Source organism: Lactuca virosa, chromosome 9 (assembly GCF_052849685.1).
Source record: "Lactuca virosa cultivar CGN04683 chromosome 9, Lactuca_virosa_CGN04683_v6, whole genome shotgun sequence".
NCBI lineage: Eukaryota > Viridiplantae > Streptophyta > Magnoliopsida > Asterales > Asteraceae > Lactuca > Lactuca virosa.
Window position 1 is genome coordinate 60,297,077 of NC_136434.1, and position 25,569 is coordinate 60,322,645.

Sequence of the window (25,569 nt, forward strand, 5' to 3'; positions counted from 1 at the left end):
GGTGGGGAGAAAAGGTTTTGATTATCGACTGTTGAAGAGAGAAGATCCATATGGAGGCACTGAAACTTGAACGCAGGGCAAGGAAAGGCAAGGGCACTTTTGGGAACTTTCTCAGTCAGTAGATATCTCATATCTTTCCCGTCCAGATCTAACTTACCGAGTCAGACATGCAAAATCTGTTTCCCAAACAAGAATAGCTGACCGAGTCAGCAAAAAACGTGTGACCGGGCCGGGTCAGACGTATATCAAACAGGACCTAAATAAAGCTTGATGCTTGACATTGCCGTCAAGTCATGCTTTACGTTATTTAGAACATTGATTATAATAGATATATAGATAAAGAAAAAATGACAAATTAGTTATTTTAGTTTGGAAACCACCAAAATCACAACAAACCATATTGAAATTTGAAAAGGACTAAATTTGAAAATTTAAAACTCAAGGGAGTGAAACCAAAGAAATAGGCAAAGCACCGGCACCAAATTTGCAGTTTTCTCTTAAACGTATTATATTGTCGATGGGGCTCTGCCTTGGTTCAGATTTCTCCTGAAAACCAAACCACCAAAACCCTAAGCACTGCGTGCTTGAAATTTCTTCAGATGGATGCAATAAGAAAGCAGCTAGATGTGCTGATGGGGGCAAATCGGAATGGAGATGTTAGAGAAGTCAATCGGAAGTACTACGATCGTGATGTCTGCCGTCTTTTCTTGGTCGGCCTTTGCCCTCATGAACTCTTTCAACTTACTGTAAGCAAACCAAAACTTTTTTTTTTATCTGCGCATATCGCATACGCACTCTTAAATTATGCGTTTTGACATGAATTTGCGTCTTAGGGTTTCTAAATTATATTGTTGCTACACGAAGTAGGTTATGAGGATTGGGGAAAACCCTATTCTGCAAAGGCAGCAAAACAGATCAATTCATTACAATAGCTCTCTTCTACTTAATTTATTTCGGACTTTAGAGGAATCGGAGGTTTACAACAGTTAAGACATGTAGCTTAAAAATGGAAATGACGAAAGCTTGTTTTAAAATCTTCCCTAGGCTGAATTTCATCTGTTGGTTCAATAAGGAGTAATTGACCTCTTTCTTGGTTTGTCATAAGAGCTTTATAAGAAAAGTAGGCTGTTGGATAATTCATGGAAGCTCTATTGGCATTCCTGACATCAGTTTAACAGGAATGAACTAATGAACTATAATGTAATTGAGTTGCATTTTCTGGTTTATTACAGTCAACTAGTGCATATATTTGAGCTATTTTATATTGTTTTGGTGACAAACTTTGCTAAGCTTACTAAAAAAATTTCTTTTTTTGTTAACTCCAGAAAATGGACATGGGACCATGCCCGAAGGTGCACTCATTTCAGCTGAGGAAAGAGTATCCTTTTTCCCACCCTTATGATATTTTACTGACTTTTATGTTGATTATGGTCTAAAAGTCTAAGAACATTAATGATTTGTAGACATTTTATGTTTGAACATTAGGGTTTTGAATATCAGTGTTACTTAACTGCAATCAGATACCAAGAAGCTAAAGCAAAAGGTCAAGATAATTATGATAGAGAATTGGAGGATGTTATAGACAGACTCATTGTTGAATGTGACAGAAAAATTGCCAGAGCTCTTAAACGTCTTAGTGAAGAGGATGCTAAAGCTGCTATTGCTATTTCTGTGTCAGAGGTTACACAGGTGGATTGAACTTACCTAATTTACCCTCATACATGTCTCTTTTAGTTCATTTTCTTCGTCTAATTTACCCATTTGCTAAATGTGCAGACACCTGAGATTCTTGAGTTGTCAAAGCAAATAAAGGAGAAGCTAAAAGAAGCTGATCAAAATGGTAATTCCTTTTAGTAGCAGTTAACAATTTCCCATTTTATCTTTTTAATTCACCCATTAACTCATGATGTATGATTGTTTTCTTACTTACTCTTTAGATCTGGAAGGAAAAGCAGATATGAAGATTCGAGCTCTTGAGATGGTTGAAGAACTTAGAACTCAAAGAGCAGATAAACAGGTACATGTGCTTTTTTAGATTTTTCAAAATAATCATAGTAAAAGATAACTAATGTTTTATTTTTATTTTTATTTCTATTATCAGTCAATGCTATTATTAGATGCATTCAACAAAGATCGAGCTTCTTTACCTCAACCTCTTCCAAATCCTCCACCATTAGCACCATTGCCTGTTGCTACTCCTGATGCTAGAACCCAAGAATTAATCAATGAAAAGCTGAAAAAAGCAGAAGATCTTGGTAATAAGTTAAATTTTTAAATTTAATTTTGAGTTCTATTTTCATATGTTTTATGAAATTAATTTGTAATCATTTTTCTAGGTGAGCAAGGAATGGTTGATGAAGCACAAAAAGCACTGGAAGAAGCAGAAGCACTCAAAAAGGTTCACCACTTTCCCAAAATATATTTCTTCCAAATTTAAATTCTTTTTTTATTTCTTTTCTTATTTTCCATATTTTTTTTGTAGCTTTCAATGCATTTACCTCCTCGTCAAGAACCTGTTACAGACTCCTCTAAGTATACTGCTGCAGATGTGCGAGTTGTAAGTCTTCTATACATTTTTTTTAATCATAAATTTCCCTTTTTTTTAACCGATTTAAAAGATTGTTAGATAAAGTTTAAGTAGCATCTTTTTAATATTTTTTTTCAGACTGATCAGAAGTTACGTGTATGTGACATATGTGGAGCGTTTTTAAGTGTTTATGACAGGTAATTTGTTTTTTTTTTTTTATTTTTTTCTACATGGTGAATATTTGATTGAAAATAATTTATTATATAAAAAAGATGAGACAAAAGAAGTAGTATTTGGGGTTTAAATTTAAAGTACACTTCAGTGTTTGACCTGGCAATTATACCTCCTTGTCACCAGCAGGCTTTTGGGCCCAGTTTTACGAGGATATTCATTCATACTTTTGCAGCTAAAGAATGTGCGTTGTTTTTAATTTCTGATCCTTAGATAAACAATTGTTGGACAATTTTCTACAATATTTTTTTTATTTGTTATAGATGCGACATTTAATTTTTTTTTCAATCAATGAATTATTACGGTTGTTATTTTTTTTTTTCACGCCTATCTCAGTGATCGCCGCCTAGCGGATCATTTTGGTGGAAAGCTCCACCTTGGCTACATGCAAATCCGTGAAAAGTTAGCTGATCTTCAGGTATTTTATTTATTTATTTTACTTTAGGGTTTAGGTTGAAATCTGCCATCTAACTATTTGATGTGTCCACATTTGGTCCCTAAACTCTTCCTTGATGGTCAAGCAATATAGGTGCATAAAAGTAGTTTAAGCTTGTAAGTCGATAACAATAATAGAAACTTCACACTTACAAACATTGAGATGAAATGAAACAATTCATTACGATGTTAAACTTATATCAATAATAAAATTACATATATTAATAACCAAGTATTATTGTATATTTGGTAGACCTTAGATTTAAAAAAAACATTGAGAAGTAACTGGATGGCTAACCTAAACCCTTTGATTTTATGTTGGTGGGATTTGGTCTTTTTAAGCACTTATTTTTTGTTTTTAAAATGGCAGGAAGAGAGAAACAATAAAAGGAAGGCGCCTGAAGAGGATAGAAGGTATACTTGTTTTTTATTTGAAAAATTTGAGAGATTATTTATGGTGTGCGAATTACATATATTTTGGTTTTACAGATCAAAAGAACGAATCAGGGAAGTGGAGCGGGAAGGAAGCAGAGATAGAGATCGTGACCGAGCAGGTAGCAGAGAGCGAGAGCGAGAGCGTGCACGGGACCACGATCGAAGGAGCCGCGACCGCCATAATAATGAGCGTGATCGTGGGTATGACCGTGATCGGTCCCGTAGCTATGACTCCAGGAGTCGACATAGATCCAGGTCACGCTCAAGGGAACGTGCTCGGGATTATGATCGTCAAAGGTACCATTTTTTTTTTTTTTTTTTAAAATAAAATTTACTTATTAGCGTTTGGTATATATGATGGAATGGAATCACAAAGGAATGGAATGAGGAAGGTAATTAGAAAACTAAATAAAATTAAATCGATAGATAACGTAAAAATATTTATTTTTGAAACCAAACTTTTAATCAAATAATGATAACTTCTCCATTCATCTGATCTCATTGTGATTAAATTTGAAAACTTATGAACAGGCGTTATGATCGACACTAGCCATGAAGTAAAGCAGATGAGAAAGAAGGTTTCTTTATATTGGTTGGTGGTGTTTTAACCTCAAATCAAATTTACAAGTGCTTCTAATTTGGTACTAAAAAAGAGACTTCAATTTGTATTTGTTTTTGTTTTTGGATTTCCTTATTATGTTTCCTAGCGCAGCAGCTCTATGTATATTAGTGTTGCATATTTGGAGTTATAAGCGGGGGGATTGATTGTGGCACAACCCAAAATTCCTAAACCTTTGTATTCCTGTAACTTTAGTTTATGCTCCAGAGTTTCTTTTCATGGGTTGTTGTTTTGAACATCACTTTAATGGAGTAGGAGTGTAGGACAATTACAAAAAGGTCCAGCTTATACAATAATTGCAAAATGGATAATATCATTTTCAACGGTTAAAATCTGATAACGCTGAAAGGACAGTTTAGTAAATTTGATGCTGTCAGTCTTATCAAACGCCACACACATTCAATAAAATTTTGTTGATTCATGTCCAATAATCTTCTTTTTTGTGTACCAAACGCTAACTAAAACAAAATACAATGGTTCTAAATAACTTATGTGTGACTTGGGGATGAGGGTGGGTTCAAACCCGGACCCGGAAAACCCGGGAACCGGTTAACGAGATTTTTTAGAACCGGAAACCGGACCGGTATATAGGAACCGGTTCCGGTTTGGATCCGGGTAAAGTGGGTCTAGAACCGGAAAACCCGGAAATATCAAAGTGGGTCGAATGAAACCGGGTATAGTGGGTCTAAAACCGAAAAACCCGGGGAACCGGGTAAAGTGGGTCGAATGCATGTTTTAAAATTTCACAAAATACAAAAATAAAACTGAGAAAAAAAAAAGTTTACAGCTTTGATATCCCAACTTTGGTAGACTATAAATCAATGAATATGAAACCAAAAATGACAAAATTATAGTTTAAAATCATGTACAAACTCTATACTAAACTTTGAAAAAAACTGCATGCTATTCCGACTTCAAACGAATTAAATATGCATGTTTTAAATCTATCACGAAATACAAAGAAAGCTGAAAAACATAAAATTTTCAGCTTTGATATCCCGACTTTGAGAGACTATAAGTCAATGAATAAACACCAAAAAATAACAAAATTATAGTCTAAAATCATATACAAACTATAAACTACACTCTGGAAAAAACCTCATGTCAATCCGATTTCAAACAAATGAGATATGCATATTTTAAAACTATCACAGAATATAAAAAAAAGCTGAAAAACATAAAATTTCCAGCTTTGATATCCCGACTTTGAGAGACTATAAGTCAATGAATATAAACCCAAAAATGACAAAATTATAGTCTAAAATCATGTAAAAACTATGAACTATACTATGGAAAAAACCTCATGCCAATCCGACTTCAAACGAATGAGATATGCATGTTTTAAACTTTCCATAGAAACCGGTTCCGGCCCCTAAAATCGGTTTCGGTTCCTAACACGGTTCCGGTTCTTAAACCCGGTTTACCCGGACCCGAAGGACCCGAAACCCGGATTACCCGGAACCCGGATAGAGCCATTCTTTAAACCCGGGACCCGGACCGGTTTTACATATTCCGGTTCTAACGGTTCCGGTTCCGGTTCCGGTCCGGTTTTCCGGTTCTAAATCTCATCCCTAGTGTGACTTGTAGGCAATGTGAAATCTCAAACTTTTACGAGTCGTGGCGAACCATTTCCTTTATAAGGTGTGATTTGAGACGATAATTTTATATATATATATATATATATATATATATATATATATATATATATATATATATATATATATAAAAGGTGTGATTTGAGACCATTATTTATTTTTATATACATATGACTTGAGGCGAAATATCATTAAGGCGTGATGTCATGATGCGCCATGACGAAGTGACGATGAACTTTTTAGAACCTTGCAAAATGCCAAAGACATCTAGAAAAAGAGTAAAATATAATTACTTTAGTATGCACATTTTGTTCAATAATTTTCTTTTTCTCTCTAACAAACAGAAAAATACTACAGGGATTGTATTTTACACCATAATGACCATGCATTGGGCAATAAATAAATTAATGGGCCACGGACCAAAATCACAATAATAAAAATTTATCAGACCTGAACTTTTTTGGACTTTAATAAAAAAAGAAAAATGAAAACCAACCCATAGGGGGACTACTTTTGTGGTTTTCTCTAAAAAAATAAGACTGGAGAGTTTTGGTGCAAAACACATTGAAAGTATGGCTCCAAAAGCGTGAACTATAAAAAGGTATTTTCGCTCTTAATTTCCCATCTCGATTTCAAAAACCTCTTTTCCCTTTTCCCCCTTTTCCTCGTCATAAACCCTAACCTAGCACAACCTACCAAAATTCTTCAAGAATCACTCAAATCAAAGAAATGGGTATTCATCTTCTACCCATATTCATATCCTTGCTGTTCACTACCCTGCAATCATCATCATCAGCATCATCACAGCAATCGATTTACGACGCTCTTAGTTCAAATGGTCTCCCAATCGGCCTCCTCCCGAAAGGAATCACAAACTTTACAATCGACCCATCAACTCAACGATTCGAAGTCCATTTAAACAGATCATGCAATACCAAATTCGAAACCAGCGTTCGATTCGATTGGAACTTCTCCGGGTCTCTAAGCTACGGTCAAATCTCTAATCTCTCCGGAATCGCGGCTCAGGATCTTTTCCTTTGGTTTCCTGTTCAAGGCATCCGTGTAGACGTTCCTACGTCTGGTATCATTTACTTTGATGTTGGTGTTGTGTTTAAGCAATTTTCTCTCTCTTCGTTTGAAACCCCCAGAGATTGCACTGAATTCGACGACGTTGATGCTTCCAGAACTGAACTAACTGTACTTAAGGATCATACTCGCGGCATTCAGGTTAGCTACTTTCTATAAACCCCAACATTCTTCAAATTTGTACACTTTCACTCTTGAGATCACGAAAATCACTCTCCAAAAACTTAAAAGTCGATTGGATTTCATAGCAAGATGCATCGAATTTATTAAAAGATTGTCATACACGCATGTTGTATCTTCCCTTTTATAATCCAAGTACAAAATATATTTTAGTTAGTCACTAAACTTAGGAAACTGGTTATATTGGTCATCTGGTAATCAGGTGTTTTCAATATCTTCCTCTCACCTAGTTGATAAAGTGTTTGTTTGGTCACCTAGTTGGAATAACTTGTTTGTTTAGCAACCAAATTGACATATGATCGAGCCAACATGCGATTTTTGAATCTTGAACACGGTTTTTTTTTTCAACCCCCAAATCAACAAGAATTATCAATTTATTTTCAAGAATTTTGTTAACTATATCTGGCTATAAAGAACTAAAATAGAAAAAAAAACTTGGTTGGAATCTTTAAAATCAAAAGTGGACTTATATTTTATTGGTTCGATGGGGTACATGAAGATAAAAGTTTTGCACCAGGTTTTATTTGAAAGTTTTTTGAGTTTAGTTTGGAATTTTTTATACATATTGGGGGAAAAAGAAAAACATGGGGTTAAATATCATTTCTTTATTGCAGGACAAAAGTGCAAAGCTTATTAAACAGCATGGTGAGGGGGATGAACAGAGGGCCATTGCATAACTTTTAGAACAAACAGTCAAAAGATTTGAAGAGTGTCTGGATCGATAATTCTAACTTGAGTTGGGTATTGTTCGGTTTTATTTCTGAGTGTAAAGATGACAGATTAGAAACATGATTGTGTATGATGTGTTTGTTCTTGAATGACTTAGTATGGTGGTATACATGTACATGTAGTCATGTGTTTTGTTTGAAGATTGGGGTTGTGTAATATAGTAATATTAGTAAGTGAATGAAAAAAATATAGAATGCTATTGGCTTTATTGAATGTACTGGTTGTATTGTGATGTTTAAGAGTAACAATTTTAATCTGCCAAAAAATATGGTGACTTTGGGCACTATTGTGTGCAAGAACACGTATTCAGCATAAGTGGATTTATTTCATTATTTGTAGAGGTGGTAAAAGTGGCTGATTGGTGCAGTGAAAGTATCATATGGAAAAAAATATAGTGACATACTTTTGGATCCATCCATATTATGGAATTTGATTAAAATATTGATTAGAGATAAATTTGTATTATTTTATTGACTTATGTAAAGTAGTTTAGTATTTTATATGAAAAATAAAAAAGTTGGGTGAATTATGTATTTTGGTGATGTTTTGTATTAATATAAATTGCAAAATAGTTAAATTTAGTGACTTATATCGATTACAAGTGTATAATTTGCTTCGAAATCTAACAATATCTAGGGTATTTAGTTCAATGAAAATTGATATGTAGTTTATAAAATTCTTGTGGATTTGAACATCTGTAAAACTTTATAATTCAACAATATGATGTACAAAAAATATGAACTTTGTAACGTGGATTTGAACATCTGTAAAACTTTATAATTCAACAATATGATGTACAAAAAATATGAACTTTGTAATGTAAAGAAATATTTGAGTGCTATAATATAAGTATGTAACGAAATATAAAAAACGGATTTGGGACAAAAAATATATTATGTTTGATATATGTCCGATTACTGTAAATTTATATCATTAAATAGATAAAAATTAGATGGTCCACTGATTATATCGGAGTAATATGTAATAAAAGTTATGATATAAAATCAAATATAGCAGTTTGAATAAAAATATACATATAAAAACATATTAAAAAATTGTTAAAATCATCATGTTGTAAATTGTTAGTGTTTACAATTATTTATAGATAAAAAGAAATAAAAATAAAAAACAAATCTAGCTAATATTAAGGTTTTTTCCCAGATTTGGGTCAAAATTAGTCCCCCACCAAAAAAAAAAAACCCATCAATTTTACAAGACTTCATTTGAAAAATACTTGTTTTACCTACAAAATTGTCAAAACGACCTTTTGAATATATATATTTTTTCAAGTTTGACGTTTTGAATATATTAATTTTTTTTTCGTAAAGTTTGACTTGCAAAAATTCAAAAAAAAATCATTTATTTTTCCCAAGGTAGGAAATTTCAAAGACAAATTTCATAGCTAATATACATGCAAAAACTACAATATAGAAAATTTTCCAGGGATGACCTGCAAATGTCTAAGTTTTTTTTGGTCGAAAAATCATTTTTTTTTTTATTTGTTGTGTAAGAAATCTTCAATGACCATTTTCACAGAGAAAATAAAAAGGTTTATATTGTAGTTTTGGTCTACAAAAATATAAAAATTTTTTTTCAAAGGTTCGAAAAAACCATTTTTATAACAAAAAAAACTTTATATTATAATTTCGACCTACAATAATACAAAAAGAAAAAAAAAACCTTAGACTTGTTTGACATGTGAAATTACTGTTCACATGTGAAAATTGTGGTTCTTTTTATATTAAAAATCTTCAAAGACCATTTTTTTAATAAAAGAAAACTTTAGATTACTAAAATGAAATGTTAAATTGAGAAATATTTTACCAAATATATGATATAAAAATGAAATTTATTTTTTTATTTTTTTATTTTTTTATTTTTATGGATGAGTAGACGACTACTCACGGGGCATAATGCATTCATGCCCATTTCAGAACCCATATAACCATTTCTCAGCTCATTACCTGGAAAAAAGTAAAAGTGTTCGCCTAAATATTTTTAAAAAGTTAAAAGGACTGGTTTAATTTATCTTTATTTATATGTTATGCTATATATAATTGATGTATAACTCAAATCGATAGCTAAGTGTCAAATAAATATTATAGTAATACGATAATCAAAATAACCGAAACTCAAAAACAAAATCCATATCAGATAATTTGGTAGGAAATGAATAATGGTGACCCCTTAAGTGGACCTGAAATTTAAACCCGAATAGCCGATCCATAACATGAACCCGTAACCACATGGAGGGCAAAAAGTTAGTTAAGCCTGATTACGTGGCATTTCCACATCCCAGCATACAAAATACACATTATCCACTGAAAAAGAAAAAAGAAAAATCCAAATCCAAATGACAAGCAGAATGCGAAGTTACAGAGATGACAACTGCGACTGCTTCCGCTCTACCATCCGTTTCCCTTAATCCCTCCATCGCCACCGCTACTCTCCGCTCCGGCACCAACCATGTCTCCGTCTCCACCCGCCGCCGCCGTCTTTACCCAGTACGAGGTTTAATTTTTGATTACTTTTCCTAATTTTACGTCCTTATCTATCTGCATTCCTATCGTAATAGAAATTAACCCCTAAATTATCTACTGCAGTAGCAAATGAATCGAAAACAACGGAGGTATCTCCCGATCTTATAATCGGAAAGTCAGAAGCTGATAAGATCGTGGACGGAATTGACTTCGGTGAGCTCTGTAATGATTTCGAATGCATTAGCAGTCCGGCTGTTGAAGCCACCGCTAGACAGCTTGTACGTGACATCTTAGAACTCCGGGATGGCAATCGTGCTCTAGGAACATACGCTGTTTCAGTCAAATACAAGGTCCGATTCCGATCATCAAATTTTCATTTGTTCATATAATCTCCAACCATTTTTTTTTTCATTATAAATTAATCACTTTTACATGAACTACAGGATCCAGTCAGAAGTTTTACTGGTCGTGAGAAGTACAAGAGACCATTATGGTCGATCAATGCACTAGATAACCCTACTGTGGTGAGGATCATCATATACTATTGTTATCTTATCATTTCTGTTCAAAATTTCAAATGCGAAATCGTTTCCAAAATCTGTTGAATTGCAGAGTGTGCAGGAGATGTCGATGTTGTCTACAAGTGTATTGAGTATAAAGTGGACACTGAAAGGAAACCCTAAAAATGTTGTAGCTGGTGTAGGAGGACTTGTGATTCTAAAAGTCAACTCTCGGTTTACATTGAATCAAATTAGTGGTCAAGTTATTGAACATGAAGAGATTTGGGATTTATCTTCATCATCAACAATTGTTCAAGCATATTTCTGGGCTTCACGTCGTTTATTTTCTGTCTTTGAATCTACAAAAGATTTTTCTGATTCTGTCAAGAACTTGTCCAGCCGCTTTTCATCAAAGAAAGAAAATTTGGAGATTTATCCAGATCCCTCTGGTGATCCATTGAAGGTACTTTTTTTCTGCAATAATGTTATGAATAAATAAAGATGTTTATAAATTTTGATTATTCGTTGGATAATTAATATGACTTTCTATCTTCATGTGTGTTGTAGTTTTTCCAAAGTGAAGATGAGTTTCAAAGAGACGCATACCAACTGGCATTGTTTCTTGCACTTCTGTACTTCCTTGTGCAGTTTTTGAGGACAACTTTGTAAAATCACTGTAAGTGAAATATAAACTGTGTAAATGTGGTTACATATACGTTATATTTTCCATATATATAGAAATTTTCTGCAAGAATCCCTTTACGTTGTATCAAACTTTGATTGTTGATCAATAATTTCCGTCTGTATAAAAAAGTTCAACTTCTAACGTCATATTCACATATATGTAACATATAAAAATCAAGACATGAAGAATAATGATGTCATAAAATTGCAATACAAAAATCATATCATGTACTTTTGAATCAATGTTAAGGCTTATGGTATAAGTTCATAACTAAATAAGAGCAAAGGTGAAGCCAGAATCTAAGAATAAGGGGGGCTTATGGCCTGACGTCCCAATAATATATATAAATATAATGTTATATTCGAATAAAATAATATAGTCTAAAATTTTATAAGAGACATTAAATTTATGGTTTTTTTTATTATGATTATAAAAATCCAAATTACCAATCATAATAATATAATAATTAAAAATTACAAAAAATGTTAAGAATACAATTAAATTTAAAATATACTTTATCTTATTAATAAATAGAAACTTGAAAGAAGCACCGTAGCAGAAAGCTTTTATCATATTTTCTTTAATTGTGGATCGGTTCGTCGTTTTCTTTTAATTGGATATTGATATTTAAGGTGGGGCGATAAGTGATTATGCACTAAGGTGGGGTGATAAGTGATCATGCACATAACATTATTAAAACATAGGGGTCAACGGGTTTTTCTCACAACCTATATAGACTTAGTTATATAATTTATAATTTGATGGGTATATTTGCACTTCAAGTAAAATGGTTGGAGGGGGCGGGCTTTTCTCACAACCTATATAGACTTAGTTATATAATTTATAATTCGATGGGTATATTTGCACTTCAAGTAAAATGGTTGGAGGGGGCACTGCATCCGGCAGCCCCCCTACTAACTCCGCCTCTGAATAAGAATCCCAACTCTCATATATGTGAGAGCTATCAGTGAGTCCATTTATAAATTAGGTAAACGTGTTTTTTATTTAATTAAAAGCTTATAATATAAACATTTACCTCGAGGGTGTAGCTAAGTTGGTTCCATGGCGTCATGGCGACATGTTTGGCGTTTGAGATGAAACACATGATCCGAGTTTGAGGCTTGTCAATGGAATTGTCGGGAGCTTCCCCCTACTTGTAGTTGCTTGGAGCCTTGCTAATAGGTTCATTTCCTTAGTTTCCTCTATTGGAGATACACATGTCCACACAACAAGTTAGAGACACTATTAATAAGTACACATGCCAATTGGGTTACACACAAGGCTCAATCCAAAAACATGAAATAATTAAAGTAAATTATATGAATAGTCCATCGTGCAGGTGTCAAAATGCACGTTCAATCCCTATTTTCAAAAATTAACTCGGACTATCCATCGTTTGTTTAAAACTTACATGTTTCGTCCCTAATATTCGGTTTTGTTGCGAATTTAGTCCATGCCGGATCTTAGACGGCCATAATGCTCTTTGTGTATTTCTTTTCCAATTAATTTAGAGTTATTATTATTATTTTTAATTTAAAAAAAAAAGAAATATAACCCCACCCATCCAACATTATTAAATTCTTAACCCAATATCCCTTTCTCTCTGTATCTCTCTTTTCTCTAGACACCATCACCATAATTATTCACCACCACCGCTAGATTTCTGAGCCACCACCGTATTCACTTCCTCTAGTGAGCCGCCGTCACCTACCACCATCTTACATCTTTGTCTAAAACCCTAAAAAACCCACCTGAAGTCTCTATTGCCATAAAAAGCTTCATTGTTCACAAAAGCCTTACCTTCTTTGGATCTGTCACGTGGGTCGTGACTGCCTCCTTGCTCGAGAAGGTACCGAAGCAAAGAAACAGTAAACTCACACACCTTGTGCGCCGCCATCTCTACTGTTCGCATCAAACCCTATAGTCGTCATCACCGTATGTTTGCCTGAAAACCTTCGCCTTCTGGATCGACTGATTGGGGAGAACAAAGAACCACAAAAAACCAAGGTTGTAAAAATCGCTCGATGTTAGCTAGTCGGTGGACTGGGGTTAAGGGATTAACGGCTAGGTGAGGATTAATCGAGAGATTAAGCAGGGACCATAATTTGCTAATTCGTTGAATTTAAAAAAATTAAATATGACTAAAATCATAGCAAAGTTTGTAAATACCACTAATATCACAACAAAATAGGTTAATATGATTAAATGAATATTAATGATTCATTAAATAGTTTCTATTGAGATAGAAATTTTTCAAAGTGTTAAAATCTCATCGTTGCTACTGCTTCGCTCATTTTGTAGGCATAGATTAATCGCTAGACGCATTCAAGTCAGTTGGGTAGCGCCTAGGGATTAATCGAGACCTAATAGAGATTTTAACAACACTGTAAAAAACACACATACACATGTGTGTGCAGATGCGATACCGAGAGAGAGACGAAGAGAGGCAAGAGAGACGGAGAGATAACACGATGGCGGAGTAGCAGTCTTCATCCCCTTCAAACCAACGTCGACGTCCCCATCAGACCACCGATGTCATCCCCTGCAAGCTTCAAGAAACCCCTTTCCCAGGTACTATACCTCGTCTCCTTCTGCATCTGCAACACCCCAACTGGAATCCTGACGAAATCTGCTCCGCCGGTGGGTAGTGACTGCTAGGGTTATGAATCAAAAAGAATAGAGAACAAAAGGTTTTCTGGGAGGTGATTGGTGGTGGTATTGGCTGGGTTGGCTCGTGATCAGAGTATTGGAGTGGATCGTAGATGTCGTCGGAGTCGCCGGTGATGGTAGATATAAGATGTACCGAAGAAGAAGAAGAAGAGTGGGGGTGGGGTGGGGGACGAGTTATCAATGTGCTTAGGGCCCATTTATTTTTTAAAAGGCAATAATAATTATTTTTGATAATAAAAAAAATCAATAAATAATTAATAAATAACAAATAAATAGAAAATAAATCAAAAAATAAATAAATAAGGGCAAAAGAGTCTTTTTATGTCCGGATGGATGAAGCATGTAAGTTTTAAACTAATGAGGGATGGTCCGAGTTAATTTTTGAAGATAGGAACAGAACGTGCCTTTTGGCACCTACACGAGGGACGTGTCGTATAATTTACTCAAATACATAAATACACAGTCTGGTTTATTATTCATAAAGAGTTAATGGTTTAATTAGAAGCTAAAAAAGATGGACTTATTTTGTAACAAGTCAAGGTTTGAATTTTGGAAGATAGTTATATTAAGATGATTATCTTAATTAGATAGTTACCAAAATTAAACCTAGCTAGGAGAGGAAGTAAATATCTAGTTGTATATAAGCATCCAAATCCTTGAAAGTCGGGTGAATTTCATTCACCATCTCTCTTCCCCCCCCCCTTCCTTGACGTTTGAAGACACACCAACCCTTAGGGTTTCGTCACGTGCTTGTTCTTCAAGAAACAAATAAATACTTGCTTACTTTTCTGGATTACTGATAAATGAATTCTACATTGGACCTCTTTGTGGTTTCTTCTTGACCATCAAAAGGTAAACACATTCTCATCTGTTAAAAAATATCAAAAAGTAAACACATAAATACACAACTTTATTATAGTTTAACATATGTTGCGTGAATAATATGAACATTGATCCAAGGCTTGATCATGATATCTTTGAGTATATGCTTCTATTGCTTGTTTTGTTTATTAAATTCATATAAGCATCAAGATTTGACACCTCTAATCTTAATATATTGTTGGATTGGATACCTGATCTACCTACACAATGAACTTAGGTTTTCAATGTTAGGGGTTCAAAGGATAAACACATAACTAAAGATGCAAAAAGACAATTAAGTACAAATGAATAACATGGTTCACATGATGAAGGTAATAATGTTATATCTACAGGCGAACTAGAGAGGTATTATTAACTTCACAACATTAAGGTTTACAAGATACATGAGAACTATATATATCGGGACAACATCTTATACATATATATATATATATATATATATATATATATATATATATATATATATATCTATGTTCTGTGAGACAAGGAATTCTTAGAAATATACGTAAGGGAAAAATGACTTTCTGCAAAACTGAAAAACCTATAAATATAGGTATGTGAGTATGTGATGATTTATGTTTTTTAATGGCTGGTTAGTGGTTAGAACTCGAGACCTCTAATCTAAGAGGTAAAGCCTCTACTAAGTGGGTTAATCCTATTTAGTTTGGTAACAAACATATAAAAAGGAATATATTCCTCATACCATGGATATCGTTTCAGGCCACCTCCTTGACCTAACTTGCTGATGATTGAGATCCAGGGCGATGCCTGTTGGAACCAACAAGGGGTGTTGCGTATGGACCTCTTGTTCTGTAGATTACATTACCTTATACAAACATGGACTCTACACCTCATGAACTTGTAATACAATACAAATTGAGCTTAAGGTGTCTCTAATTAACCTCGAGCACACTAATCAACTCGATGACATTAAAATCACCGACATGTAATCTTTGGACTCTAATATGTAACAATCTGTTTTGGGGACAAAACTTTTGACCTTTTATGTAAAAATAAAAATTTGGAAAAATAAATAAATAAATAAATTAATAATAAGTACTTTAAAACATTATTATTATAAGGTGAAAATTTCAAATTTAAAAGATCATATAACCGGCATATTTAATTCTTGGGGACTTAACTATGATGAACATAAGTAAATAGTGTCTTAATACTTAAAATAAGAGCTTATGGAAGGTTTTAGTGAGTTTGGGTAACCATTTGACTAGAAACTTGAGTGGAAGGAAATAGTTGACATCCCAAAGTTTTAATATAAACAAAATACATTTCTTCGGAAATGCTTTGATAATATCTTTATCATGTTTTCTGGGAACAAATTCCTAAATATTATTCTTTTAAAATGGATAATCTGATTTTAAATAAGCATAAATAAAATTTTTAAAATGACCGTGAATTTGGGGATGTCACTTGGTATCAGAGCATTAGTTTAAGCGAACTAGGAATTTTAGGAAATTTCTAGACTTAAACTTAGAATGATAAGCGATGATTGTGAGATGAGTGTCTGCTATATTTAGGAAGTATGCCTGAATAGATACGAGCAATAACTTATTTAGGGAAGATGCCTAAAATGCTTTTATGTACTAAATGATTTATGCTATAAGATGCCTTATATGATTTATGATGCTATCGTTTGATTGGATCTATGACCTATTTCCAACCGAATCTGGAAATTTTATGTGTTCAGATTTCTAAACGTTTAATTACGGTATTAGAACTGTCATGTAACTTTTCAGAGTAATAAAGAGGATTACGTGTCTAAAACCTTCTCTATCTTAAATTTATCGTATTGAACAACTATTACAGTGTATGGAACATCATGATAAGGACTCGTACCAGACTGAACAAATAGAGGAAATAAGAAAGCTGATGATAGTGAATGATACCTATCAGAAGATACCGTAAGAGAGGTATCTTGCCTTTAGAATGCGTCTAATAAATAATACATCTAGTACGGAAGAAGTACACTTTCGATTGGCAGAAAGAAAGAAATTTTAGTATAATCCATGAAGTTATCCCATCGTCTGACATTTCCACCACCAAATGAGTAGAATCAGAATTGTTGTTAAAGATACGCACGGAAGAAGTCCTAGTAGAGTCTAGGGAAATTTTTATGATTTCTTGGACACATTCATATGTGTTAAATCGTTTTGTGATTTTAGGAAATAAGAACTTGGGGACTGCGAGACAATACTTGGGACGAGTATGAGTAGGTGTGAAAGGTAGTAGAGGCCTATACTACCGGAAACACATGACTCGCACTTGGATAAGGGAAAGTCACAAGGTTACCAAGACGCTAGTAATTGATTCTGTTTGATTCATGTCTGTCGTTACCATCATTTCGGTAATGACTAAGAAGATGATTGTTATTCCGAACCTAATGGTCATATCAAATCGAGTCCGACTAAGATGAGTATGTTACGTGGTTTAGAGAACCAAGTTCGATGTAGTATCCGACTTAATCCAGAAGATTTAAGTGAAAGATAATCGAAGCGATCAATAGAAGTATCGCGATCACCGTTAAAGTAAGAAGCTTGTAGATAGAAGTGCTACATGCTAGAATGTGATTATATCACATTAGAACATGAAGGAAGGTATATTCCTAGGGGTGGGAATTGTTGACACGACACGACAAAAATACACGACACGAAACGAAATTGGGACGAAACTGAAATTCGAATTCGTGTTCGTGTCGTGTTCGTGTTAAGTGTAAAAAACACGATGTCGTGTCGTGTCGTGTTCGTGTTTAAAAATCGACACGAAATTGACACGATTTAGCATTTATTTGTCGTGTTTTTCGTGATTGTCGTGTTTTCCGTGTTATGTATGATTAAATATTAATTAAATAAACTAATTTTTTATTATGTTATCTTTACCGTGTCGTGTCGTGTTTGTCGTTTTTTAATCGGTTCGTTTTCGTGTTAGTTAAAAAAAACACGACATCGTGTCGTGTCGTGTTCGTGTAACATAAAACCTTATCGTGTCGTGTCGTGTCAGACAAAAACACGACACGATGGCCCGATTTGCCACCCCTATATATTCCATTCTGGAATTCGACTCTAAAATACCTGAGTCTAAGCATTGCATCATACGATGAGAGGTCATTAGAACATGACACATCGGTCTGTTACGATAATCGAAGTAACGAACCTATCTTAAGTTAAGTAGGAGTCTCCAATAAGGATCAAGTTTGTAACTCGAATGTTACAATTGAAAGTCCAACATAGGATAAAGAGCGGATGCAAGATTGAGCACCACCAACAGTCAAGAAGTCCAAGAGTTAGAAACTCGTTAGAAACGACATAAGAGTTATGGTTATTACTTAGGATGAAAAGATAACGTATGGAGTCATTATACAAGCCCTGTTTCGTTGATGATTTTGGGACGTAATCATCCTAAGGGGGAGATATTTGTAACGCTCGCAGATTCGGGCTAGTCAATTTAAAGACAATAAACGTCAAAAATGACTTTTTGATAGAAGATTATTTAGAGTAAATAATCTTAACTAAGTTGTAGTATATGTCACAAGGGTTCCGTACATATAAAGAACGCTGAAATCCGAGTTATAACGAAGAAGTTATGACTCGTCGAAGTTTTTCGGCTAAACCAACACGACACCACGTAACGTAAAAAGTGAATTTTTGATAAATTAATTTTTAGCATTAGGGATCTAAACTAAAGTCGTAGTAGACACTAAACCGAGAACATACATAAAAAGAACGTCCAAATAAGACTTCATATGAGGAAGTTATGATTTTTTTAAGATTTAGCGTAACAGTGCACAGCCCGAAATTCGAATTGAAGATCGATTGATTTTTAGCCGACACAATCTAAACGAGATTCGAAGATCTCGTTAATAGGAACTCAACGATATAAAGACAGACGAAAACGGACGTCGGATGACAAAGTTATGAATTTTAACGGACTTTATATGTCTAAGCCTGTTAAAATATAACTTTAAAAATAAAGTAAAAATTAGCCGACGGAGTCTAAACGAAAGTTGTATATCACGTCGCTACCTACACGTGGATATGAAGAACGTCGAAAATGAAGCTCATATGCAAAAGTTACGGAATTTAGAAGTTTATTAATTTATAAGAGGATGCGAGGGTGACACGTGGCCAAATCCGGACCCTCCCTTGCTCCCCACGACTTCACTTCGGATGATGACACCTGCCCCTTCGTACGCGCAACGTAGCACTTTGGACGCCCCGCGTACTGAGTACGCCCAACGTACTCCGAAGGTATGCCCCCCGCACACTCACATTCGGCAGACTATAAATAGATGCGAGGTTTTTCATTTCTCTTCACACCTTTCCCATTCTTTCTCTCTCAAACATCCTTCTTAACCCCTCCCATTCCCTAGTACTTCCCAAGTGCTAGAGGTGAGTCCCGGAGCTCCAGAAGGCTCCGAGAAGAAGAGCTTTCGGCTCAGAAGTTCTGCCCGCGCAGAGCCCGGTTCTTCGCTAAACTCTGTTGTAAGTGAGTTATGCTTACCCTACTATAAGTATAGCTTATGTTTAAGTTCATTATCGTTATTATGAACTTATAAATAATATATGTAAATATTATAAAATATACAAAGTGTTATTATAATACCTTTTAACTGCTCGCGGTATGGGGAATCTGGTTTGAAGGGCCGCATAGGGTTGTTGGATTTCAGAACAACTTAAATGCCAAAATGGTCCTGCCCTCCGGTGTTTCATGTCTGGCCCCTGTCTGTATATAGTAGTTGAAAAATATTGTTTAACACTTATAAAACAATATCGCTCGTAAACATTGAGTTAATTAGTCGCAATAAATATTAGACTAAAATCTAGTAATAATGATACTAGGTTTCGTCAATGGAAAATAAAGTTGTTAGAAGCGAAGTGCTGTCTGAATTGCGAATCGTCACTTTAACAAGTGAGTGCATAGTTACTTTCATCTTACATATAGATATGAAGTATTTAATATAAATTACGTGCTATGTGTGCATATTATCTGTGTTCTTGATATCTATGCTGGATGAACAAAATATACACGTTTTACTTGATTTAAATTGTATATGTATTTTATACCTATAAGTATATTGGGTAAATATGGGTAGATGAAAGATTAGATGAATGATGAGAGATGAAAGATGATATAGATGATGAGAGGTGAAAGATGATGAGAAGCCTTGACCCAAGCGATAGCCCAATTATATAGCAGAGTATAGATGACAACCACAGACTATTCTAGAAAGTCCAGTGGAACGCTAGAAGGCTCGCAACCTGTAGGTGTTGTGAACGATATGTTCACCAGATGTACTCTAAAAACCCCGAAAACTATGGACGTAGTGCCTTACAAATGAACGTTAGAAACTATGGACTTAGTGCCTTACAAATAAACGTTGGCAGCTATGGATTTAGTGCCCTTTAGATGAACATTGGAAGCTATGGACTTAGTGCCTAACAGATAACATCGGCAGCTATGGACTTAGTGCCTGTTATATAAACCCTGGCAGCGATGGACTTCGTGCCTATTCCTTAGGATAATCCTTAGGAATAAATATTGAGGAATAAATGATTCTTAGGGAAGATACTTAAGAATAAAGAAGATAATGGGGATGGGTAATTGGGTTAATTGTTTGATGATGAAACATAATAACTTTATTATTGTGGGTTGAAAACCCTATGTACTCACCAGGTTTCCCAACCTGACCCACTCAGTTTATTTGTATCACAGGTGTCGATACGAAGGTACATTACACTGAGAGATTAACGGAGATGTAAATCATTAGTGTAAATGAATGTAAGGTCTGTTTATGCTTATGTTTCTGTATTGACGATGACATCCCAAAGTTTCAATATAAACAAAATACATTTCTTCGGAAATGCTTTGATAATATCTTTATCATGTTTTCTAGGAACAAATTCCGCAATATTATTCTTTTAAAATGTATACTCTGATTTTAAATAAACATAAATAAAATTTTTAAATGACCGTGTGGGGATGTCACATCGTGCATATCCTCCTATTTTTTTGTAACTCCCGGTTCTTGGTACATATTTTATATAAGAATTATGCATTTTTACAAAAGGACTCGACGAGTTGGAGGCCCCAAACTCGTCGAGTAGGAATGGGAGAAGTTTGGACGCGCGACTCGAAATCTACTTGACGAGTCGAGGAGTCTCGACTCGACGAGTAGGTCTGCCAGAGTGAAATCCTAATTTTCAAGGTTTGCACCCTATTTAAAGACCTTAACACCCCATTTTGGCCTCCCTCATTGCCTCCCTTAGTCCAGAAAACCCTAATCCGAAACCCTAGCCCATTTTGAGTGTTCTTGAGCCATTGTTGTGTGTTTTTGGTGGTTTTGAAGCTTGAGAAGGAAGAGGAAGTTTGGGAGTTCAAGAGGAAGCAAGTAGATCCAGAGGTTGTGTTCCAATTCCAGCTCATTTGAGGTATAAAGTTTATACATTGTCCATTCATCTATTAAATCTCTTTTTGGAGTAGATTAGGGCTTTAAGGAGCCATTTTTGGAACCATTCATGGATGCAAGCATTATTTGGGGTAATAACTTCAGATCCAGAGTCTTTGAGGGACTCCATGACATAAAGGTGCCAACTTTATGGCCATGGGAGTCCCATGCATCCTATGAACCACTTTTTAGGTCTTTTTGAGCTAAATAGCCCATGCATGAACGTAAAGTTTGTACCTTTACGTGTTATATCGACCCTAAGAGGCCAGATCTATGTTTTGGATGCATTAAGCTCGACTGAAATCGACTGGATAGTTTTGGATCATGGGGGACTCGACGAGTCGTTCCTTGGACTCAGCGAGTTGGGTCGTGGTTCCCCAACCTTCTCTGTTACTTAGCAAACTTGTTGAGTCTAGAAGATGACTCGGCCAATTAGACGTGTTTATGGACTTAAAGGTCAAGAACTTGACGAGTCCAAGGATGAACTCGACGAGTCAATGAGCAAATGTCCCGACCTGTATGAAGGAGAACTCGACGAGTCCAAGGAAGGACTCGACGAGTTCAAATGGAAAGTTCTGATTCTGTCATAAGGAGAAACTCGGCGAGTTAGAGGGTAACTCGATGAGTTAGATCGCAAATTCGAGATTCTCTGAATTATGGAACTCGACGAGTTGATGGACCAACTCGACGAGTTGAGTCAACTAGGATGTTGACTTTGACTTTGACCATTATCCAAGATTGACCCTTAAAGGGGTTATGAATATGAAAGAGTAATCGAAGGAGACTGTTATGTGTAGGAGTTTGAGGAGAGTTGATCCCAGCACCGAGGACACTTCAGTTACTGCACGACATTGAGGTGAGTTACCTTCCAGTAGAAGTGGGTCTAAGGCTACAATGTCGACCTACTAGTAGGAGATGTTTGTTAGATGATTGTCTTCGTGATAATTGTCTGGTATGTCACTATCTGTTATGCTTTATGTGCTAGTATGTTATGTTATGGTATGGTAGTGGTAGGGGGTGAAATAGTCCCCAGTTACCGGTTGAAAGATACCAAAGGGGAGGCCAGCACCTAGATATGCTAGACAGTATATGATACATGTATGTATGCTAGGGTATTATGTAGTAGTAGTAGGGGTGAAATAGTCCCCGTATCCGGTTAAAAGAGGCCGAAGGGGTAGGCCAACACCCAGATTTTCTAGGCAGTATCCGGTTGAAAGAGACCGGAGGGGTAGACCAACACCCAGATATGCCTAACAGTATGTTATTGTATGGTATGTGGTATAATGGGGGAACTCACTAAGCTTTGTGCTTACGGTTTACAGTTTTGGTTTCAGGTACATCTTTTTCGAAGGGAAGGAGCCGGCATGACTGCAGTGCATCACACACATGATTTTCCGCACATGGGATTCTTGGGATTTGTACTCTGACATTGTTACTATTTGATAATATGGTTTTGAGACACGTGAACTATGGTTTTATGAAATAAATTACTTGATGATGTTCTCTTACAAATTGATTTTATAAATCGTTATATTAAAAATGAAATTTTTGGTCTGGAATTTTGGGATGTTACATTTTTTATGATAATGAGTTTTGGGACACTCTGACACGACTTTTACTTTTGAAACAATGGTCTTTTGTAAATGATGATGCTTAATGGTTGTTTTTGAAAAGTTTTAAATTTTTATGATTTTTGGGGTGTTACATATATCATCCACAATGGTTATCCAAGCCTCAACAAGTGTAATCTCTTATTCTCTGGTCCACGGATGGGGTTGATTTTCTGCCATTCCGGAGGTCTAAAGGTTATTCAAATTCATTCTCTTATTTATAGTGCCATATTCAGGATTACATGTCAATCCGGAATTCCATTTAGGATATCATATCAATCATTCATGTCTAGTCAAATCAATCATACATGTCATAGATTCCTGACGCACGAAGTCACAGACACATATTCCAGACACACATTCCAGACACCACCTTCCAGAGACCATATTTCGGACACAACATTTCAGACACACATTCCGGATATAGTAAACTTTGTTACAAATTCATCCTATTAATATGTAGCTATCATACATCATAAACGTAGAAAAAATTGAGAATAAGTTCATCTGAGTTTGGTTTTTGACATTGTGAAGAAGAAGATTGCTATGTTTGTTCAGATATTAACCCGTTTTCGTAAGGCCCAAATTTCCCACTCTCGGATAAAATGCCTGATGACATTTTCCAAGCTATGAAGGCCGTTGAAGAAGCAAACAAAAGAGACTCTGAAATAAATCGGACACTCACTCAATGTGTAGAAGATTTAGTGGAACAAGTAAATGATAAAGAAAAATAGGTTGTTGAAGCTATGAAAAAAGTCAAAGAAGATAAGAAGTGGATTCAAGATGCAAATGTGGAAACTGATAAGCTTCGTACAGAACAAGACAGTTTAACATATGTTGTTAGAAATAGAGGAGATTTTATCGACCGTGGACAAAATATATATCTCTTATAATTTCCTAATTTGTGGAAACCAATCTAAGTATGTATTAGGATTTGTAACAATCTTTGTACTAATGTTAATGAAAAACATTGTCATTTTAGATAACCCTACCGTTCCTTTTACATATTTAAATTTCAAAAGACATTACAATATTTAAAATTAGATTACATTTCCATGATAACCGGGAACTTGCATCCGATGCAAACTAGCCATGTCTACATGATTTTCAAACAATTCCATGTACGTCTCAGTTAGGCTGAACCTATTATTAGTCATTTCGACTCGATCTTCTATTGTTGGAGTCGTCCTACGTGCTTCTTCAATGATGTCCATTGTGTTCACAAACTATCATATATCTTTAGACATCGTAATGGGGGAGCATTTGCATATTATACAATGCTAATTTTCTCTGTTCCTCGGCCGTAAAAGGTGGCAATGAGATTTCCAGTATTACCATTCCTTTTTAGCACGTTGATAATATCGCAAATCATTTCTAATGCAGTCGTATTAACAAGATATCGTTGCTCATCTTCAAGACATAGTATTTCATATTCTAATGACAATTCATCCTCTGATTGAGTCACTGGATGTTGGAGACTGAAAATAAAATATATCAACATACACATTAAAACCCAACTTGCATAAACTTATCCAAAAATAAAACCAACTTGCTGAAACATATCCAAAACAATTTGTTTTATTGGCAACTAGTTTATAATAATAGGTTTGATTGAACTTGCTCTGGTCCCATCCTTCAGAGTTCTATCTGTTTTCAGTTTAAGCTTTAACACCCTTTTCGATTTATTTCTTAATTTTATAGGTGCCTTTGGTGTATTATTATTATTATTATTATTATTATTATTATTATTATTATTATTATTATTATTATTTTCTAACTCAGCATCTTGATTTTTTATCTCCAAAAACAAAATTCCAACAACATTTTAATAAACTACCAAAACAATGAGGGAAATAAAATAAAAAATCTATTACAAATATTTGTAATCTGAATATACATTTATCGGACACAATTCTGAGAGCTCCTATAAATAAAATACAACTTATTCGTCCATAAAACCCATTTTTTTAACAGCATCCACACAAATTCGTCTTTAGACTAATACAGGTTATTAAACAATATTGTAAACAATAAAAGCAATAATAAATATATTTCGGAGTGTGATTGTGAAACATCATTCCAAAATTGATGATCGTGTTCCGGATCACGTTCTTCGTGTTTCAGACCACATTCTTCGTGTTCCGGATGGACAGTAGCATTTTAGATTCTCTAGAAAACTTATTTCCAGACTAAAAAAACCAGTCCTAAACACAATATAAGATACTTACATGCGTCTCATATGTGTAAAACGAAAAAAAAAAATACAAAAATAAGATATTTTAGACTCGTTCTTTGTATTCCAGACTTGTTCTACTCATTCTGGAATACATATACTTGTTTCTGGAATACATATACTTGTTTGTAAATTCAAATAGAAGTAACTTAAAGAGTAGAACTCACGTTGTTTGACGAATCCATACTAAAAAATCGGTTTAAAATGCAGGT

At 34.6% G+C, this 25,569-nt stretch overlaps 3 protein-coding genes across 6 annotated transcripts; all 3 read left to right on the top strand.

Annotated features, from left to right (window-relative positions):
• The first annotated feature begins 517 nt into the window (after window positions 1–517).
• Window positions 518–4,466, top strand: LOC145137898 (U1 snRNP-associated protein usp106-like). The gene is made up of 13 exons (XM_079072040.1): window positions 518–746; window positions 1,326–1,378; window positions 1,521–1,689; window positions 1,777–1,840; window positions 1,938–2,017; window positions 2,102–2,255; window positions 2,337–2,398; window positions 2,483–2,557; window positions 2,666–2,724; window positions 3,095–3,176; window positions 3,564–3,607; window positions 3,683–3,925; window positions 4,160–4,466. Exons 1-13 carry the CDS (start codon window positions 600–602, stop codon window positions 4,176–4,178), a joined length of 1,251 nt encoding a protein of 416 aa, XP_078928166.1. The 5' UTR covers window positions 518–599; the 3' UTR covers window positions 4,179–4,466.
• A 1,980-nt stretch (window positions 4,467–6,446) lies between these two features.
• Window positions 6,447–8,045, top strand: LOC145141337 (uncharacterized protein At5g01610-like). Its single transcript, XM_079074624.1, has 2 exons — window positions 6,447–7,069; window positions 7,723–8,045. Exons 1-2 carry the CDS (start codon window positions 6,572–6,574, stop codon window positions 7,783–7,785), a joined length of 561 nt encoding a protein of 186 aa, XP_078930750.1. The 5' UTR covers window positions 6,447–6,571; the 3' UTR covers window positions 7,786–8,045.
• Window positions 8,046–10,162: 2,117 nt separating this feature from the next.
• Window positions 10,163–23,026, top strand: LOC145141208 (transmembrane protein, putative (DUF2358)). Of its 4 annotated transcripts, XR_013722494.1 has the most exons (9): window positions 10,163–10,348; window positions 10,441–10,667; window positions 10,761–10,841; window positions 10,930–11,280; window positions 11,385–11,493; window positions 20,782–20,847; window positions 21,416–21,497; window positions 22,312–22,370; window positions 22,849–23,026. XR_013722494.1 is itself a non-coding variant. In XM_079074523.1 (6 exons), the coding sequence occupies exons 1-5, from the start codon at window positions 10,219–10,221 to the stop codon at window positions 11,484–11,486; spliced, it is 891 nt and encodes a 296-aa protein (XP_078930649.1). In that variant the 5' UTR covers window positions 10,163–10,218; the 3' UTR covers window positions 11,487–11,493; window positions 22,849–23,026. The 4 variants fall into 4 exon arrangements, 2 of the variants coding, with proteins under 2 accessions (XP_078930649.1, XP_078930648.1); XR_013722493.1 differs by lacking the exon at window positions 22,312–22,370; XM_079074523.1 differs by lacking the exons at window positions 20,782–20,847; window positions 21,416–21,497; window positions 22,312–22,370.
• The last annotated feature ends 2,543 nt before the right edge of the window (window positions 23,027–25,569 follow it).

Bases quoted from the DNA above. Each gene is read 5' to 3' on its own strand.
- LOC145137898 (XM_079072040.1), top strand. From the start codon at position 600: ATGGATGCAATAAGAAAGCAGCTAGATGTGCTGATGGGGGCAAATCGG. The intron at 1,690-1,776 runs GTGGATTGAACT...CTAAATGTGCAG, and splicing joins CTGTGTCAGAGGTTACACAG to ACACCTGAGATTCTTGAGTT. The intron at 1,841-1,937 runs GTAATTCCTTTT...CTTACTCTTTAG, and splicing joins AAAAGAAGCTGATCAAAATG to ATCTGGAAGGAAAAGCAGAT.
- LOC145141337 (XM_079074624.1), top strand. From the start codon at position 6,572: ATGGGTATTCATCTTCTACCCATATTCATATCCTTGCTGTTCACTACC. The intron at 7,070-7,722 runs GTTAGCTACTTT...TCTTTATTGCAG, and splicing joins ATCATACTCGCGGCATTCAG to GACAAAAGTGCAAAGCTTAT.
- LOC145141208 (XM_079074523.1), top strand. From the start codon at position 10,219: ATGACAACTGCGACTGCTTCCGCTCTACCATCCGTTTCCCTTAATCCC. The intron at 10,349-10,440 runs GTTTAATTTTTG...TATCTACTGCAG, and splicing joins CCGTCTTTACCCAGTACGAG to TAGCAAATGAATCGAAAACA. The intron at 10,842-10,929 runs GTGAGGATCATC...GTTGAATTGCAG, and splicing joins CACTAGATAACCCTACTGTG to AGTGTGCAGGAGATGTCGAT.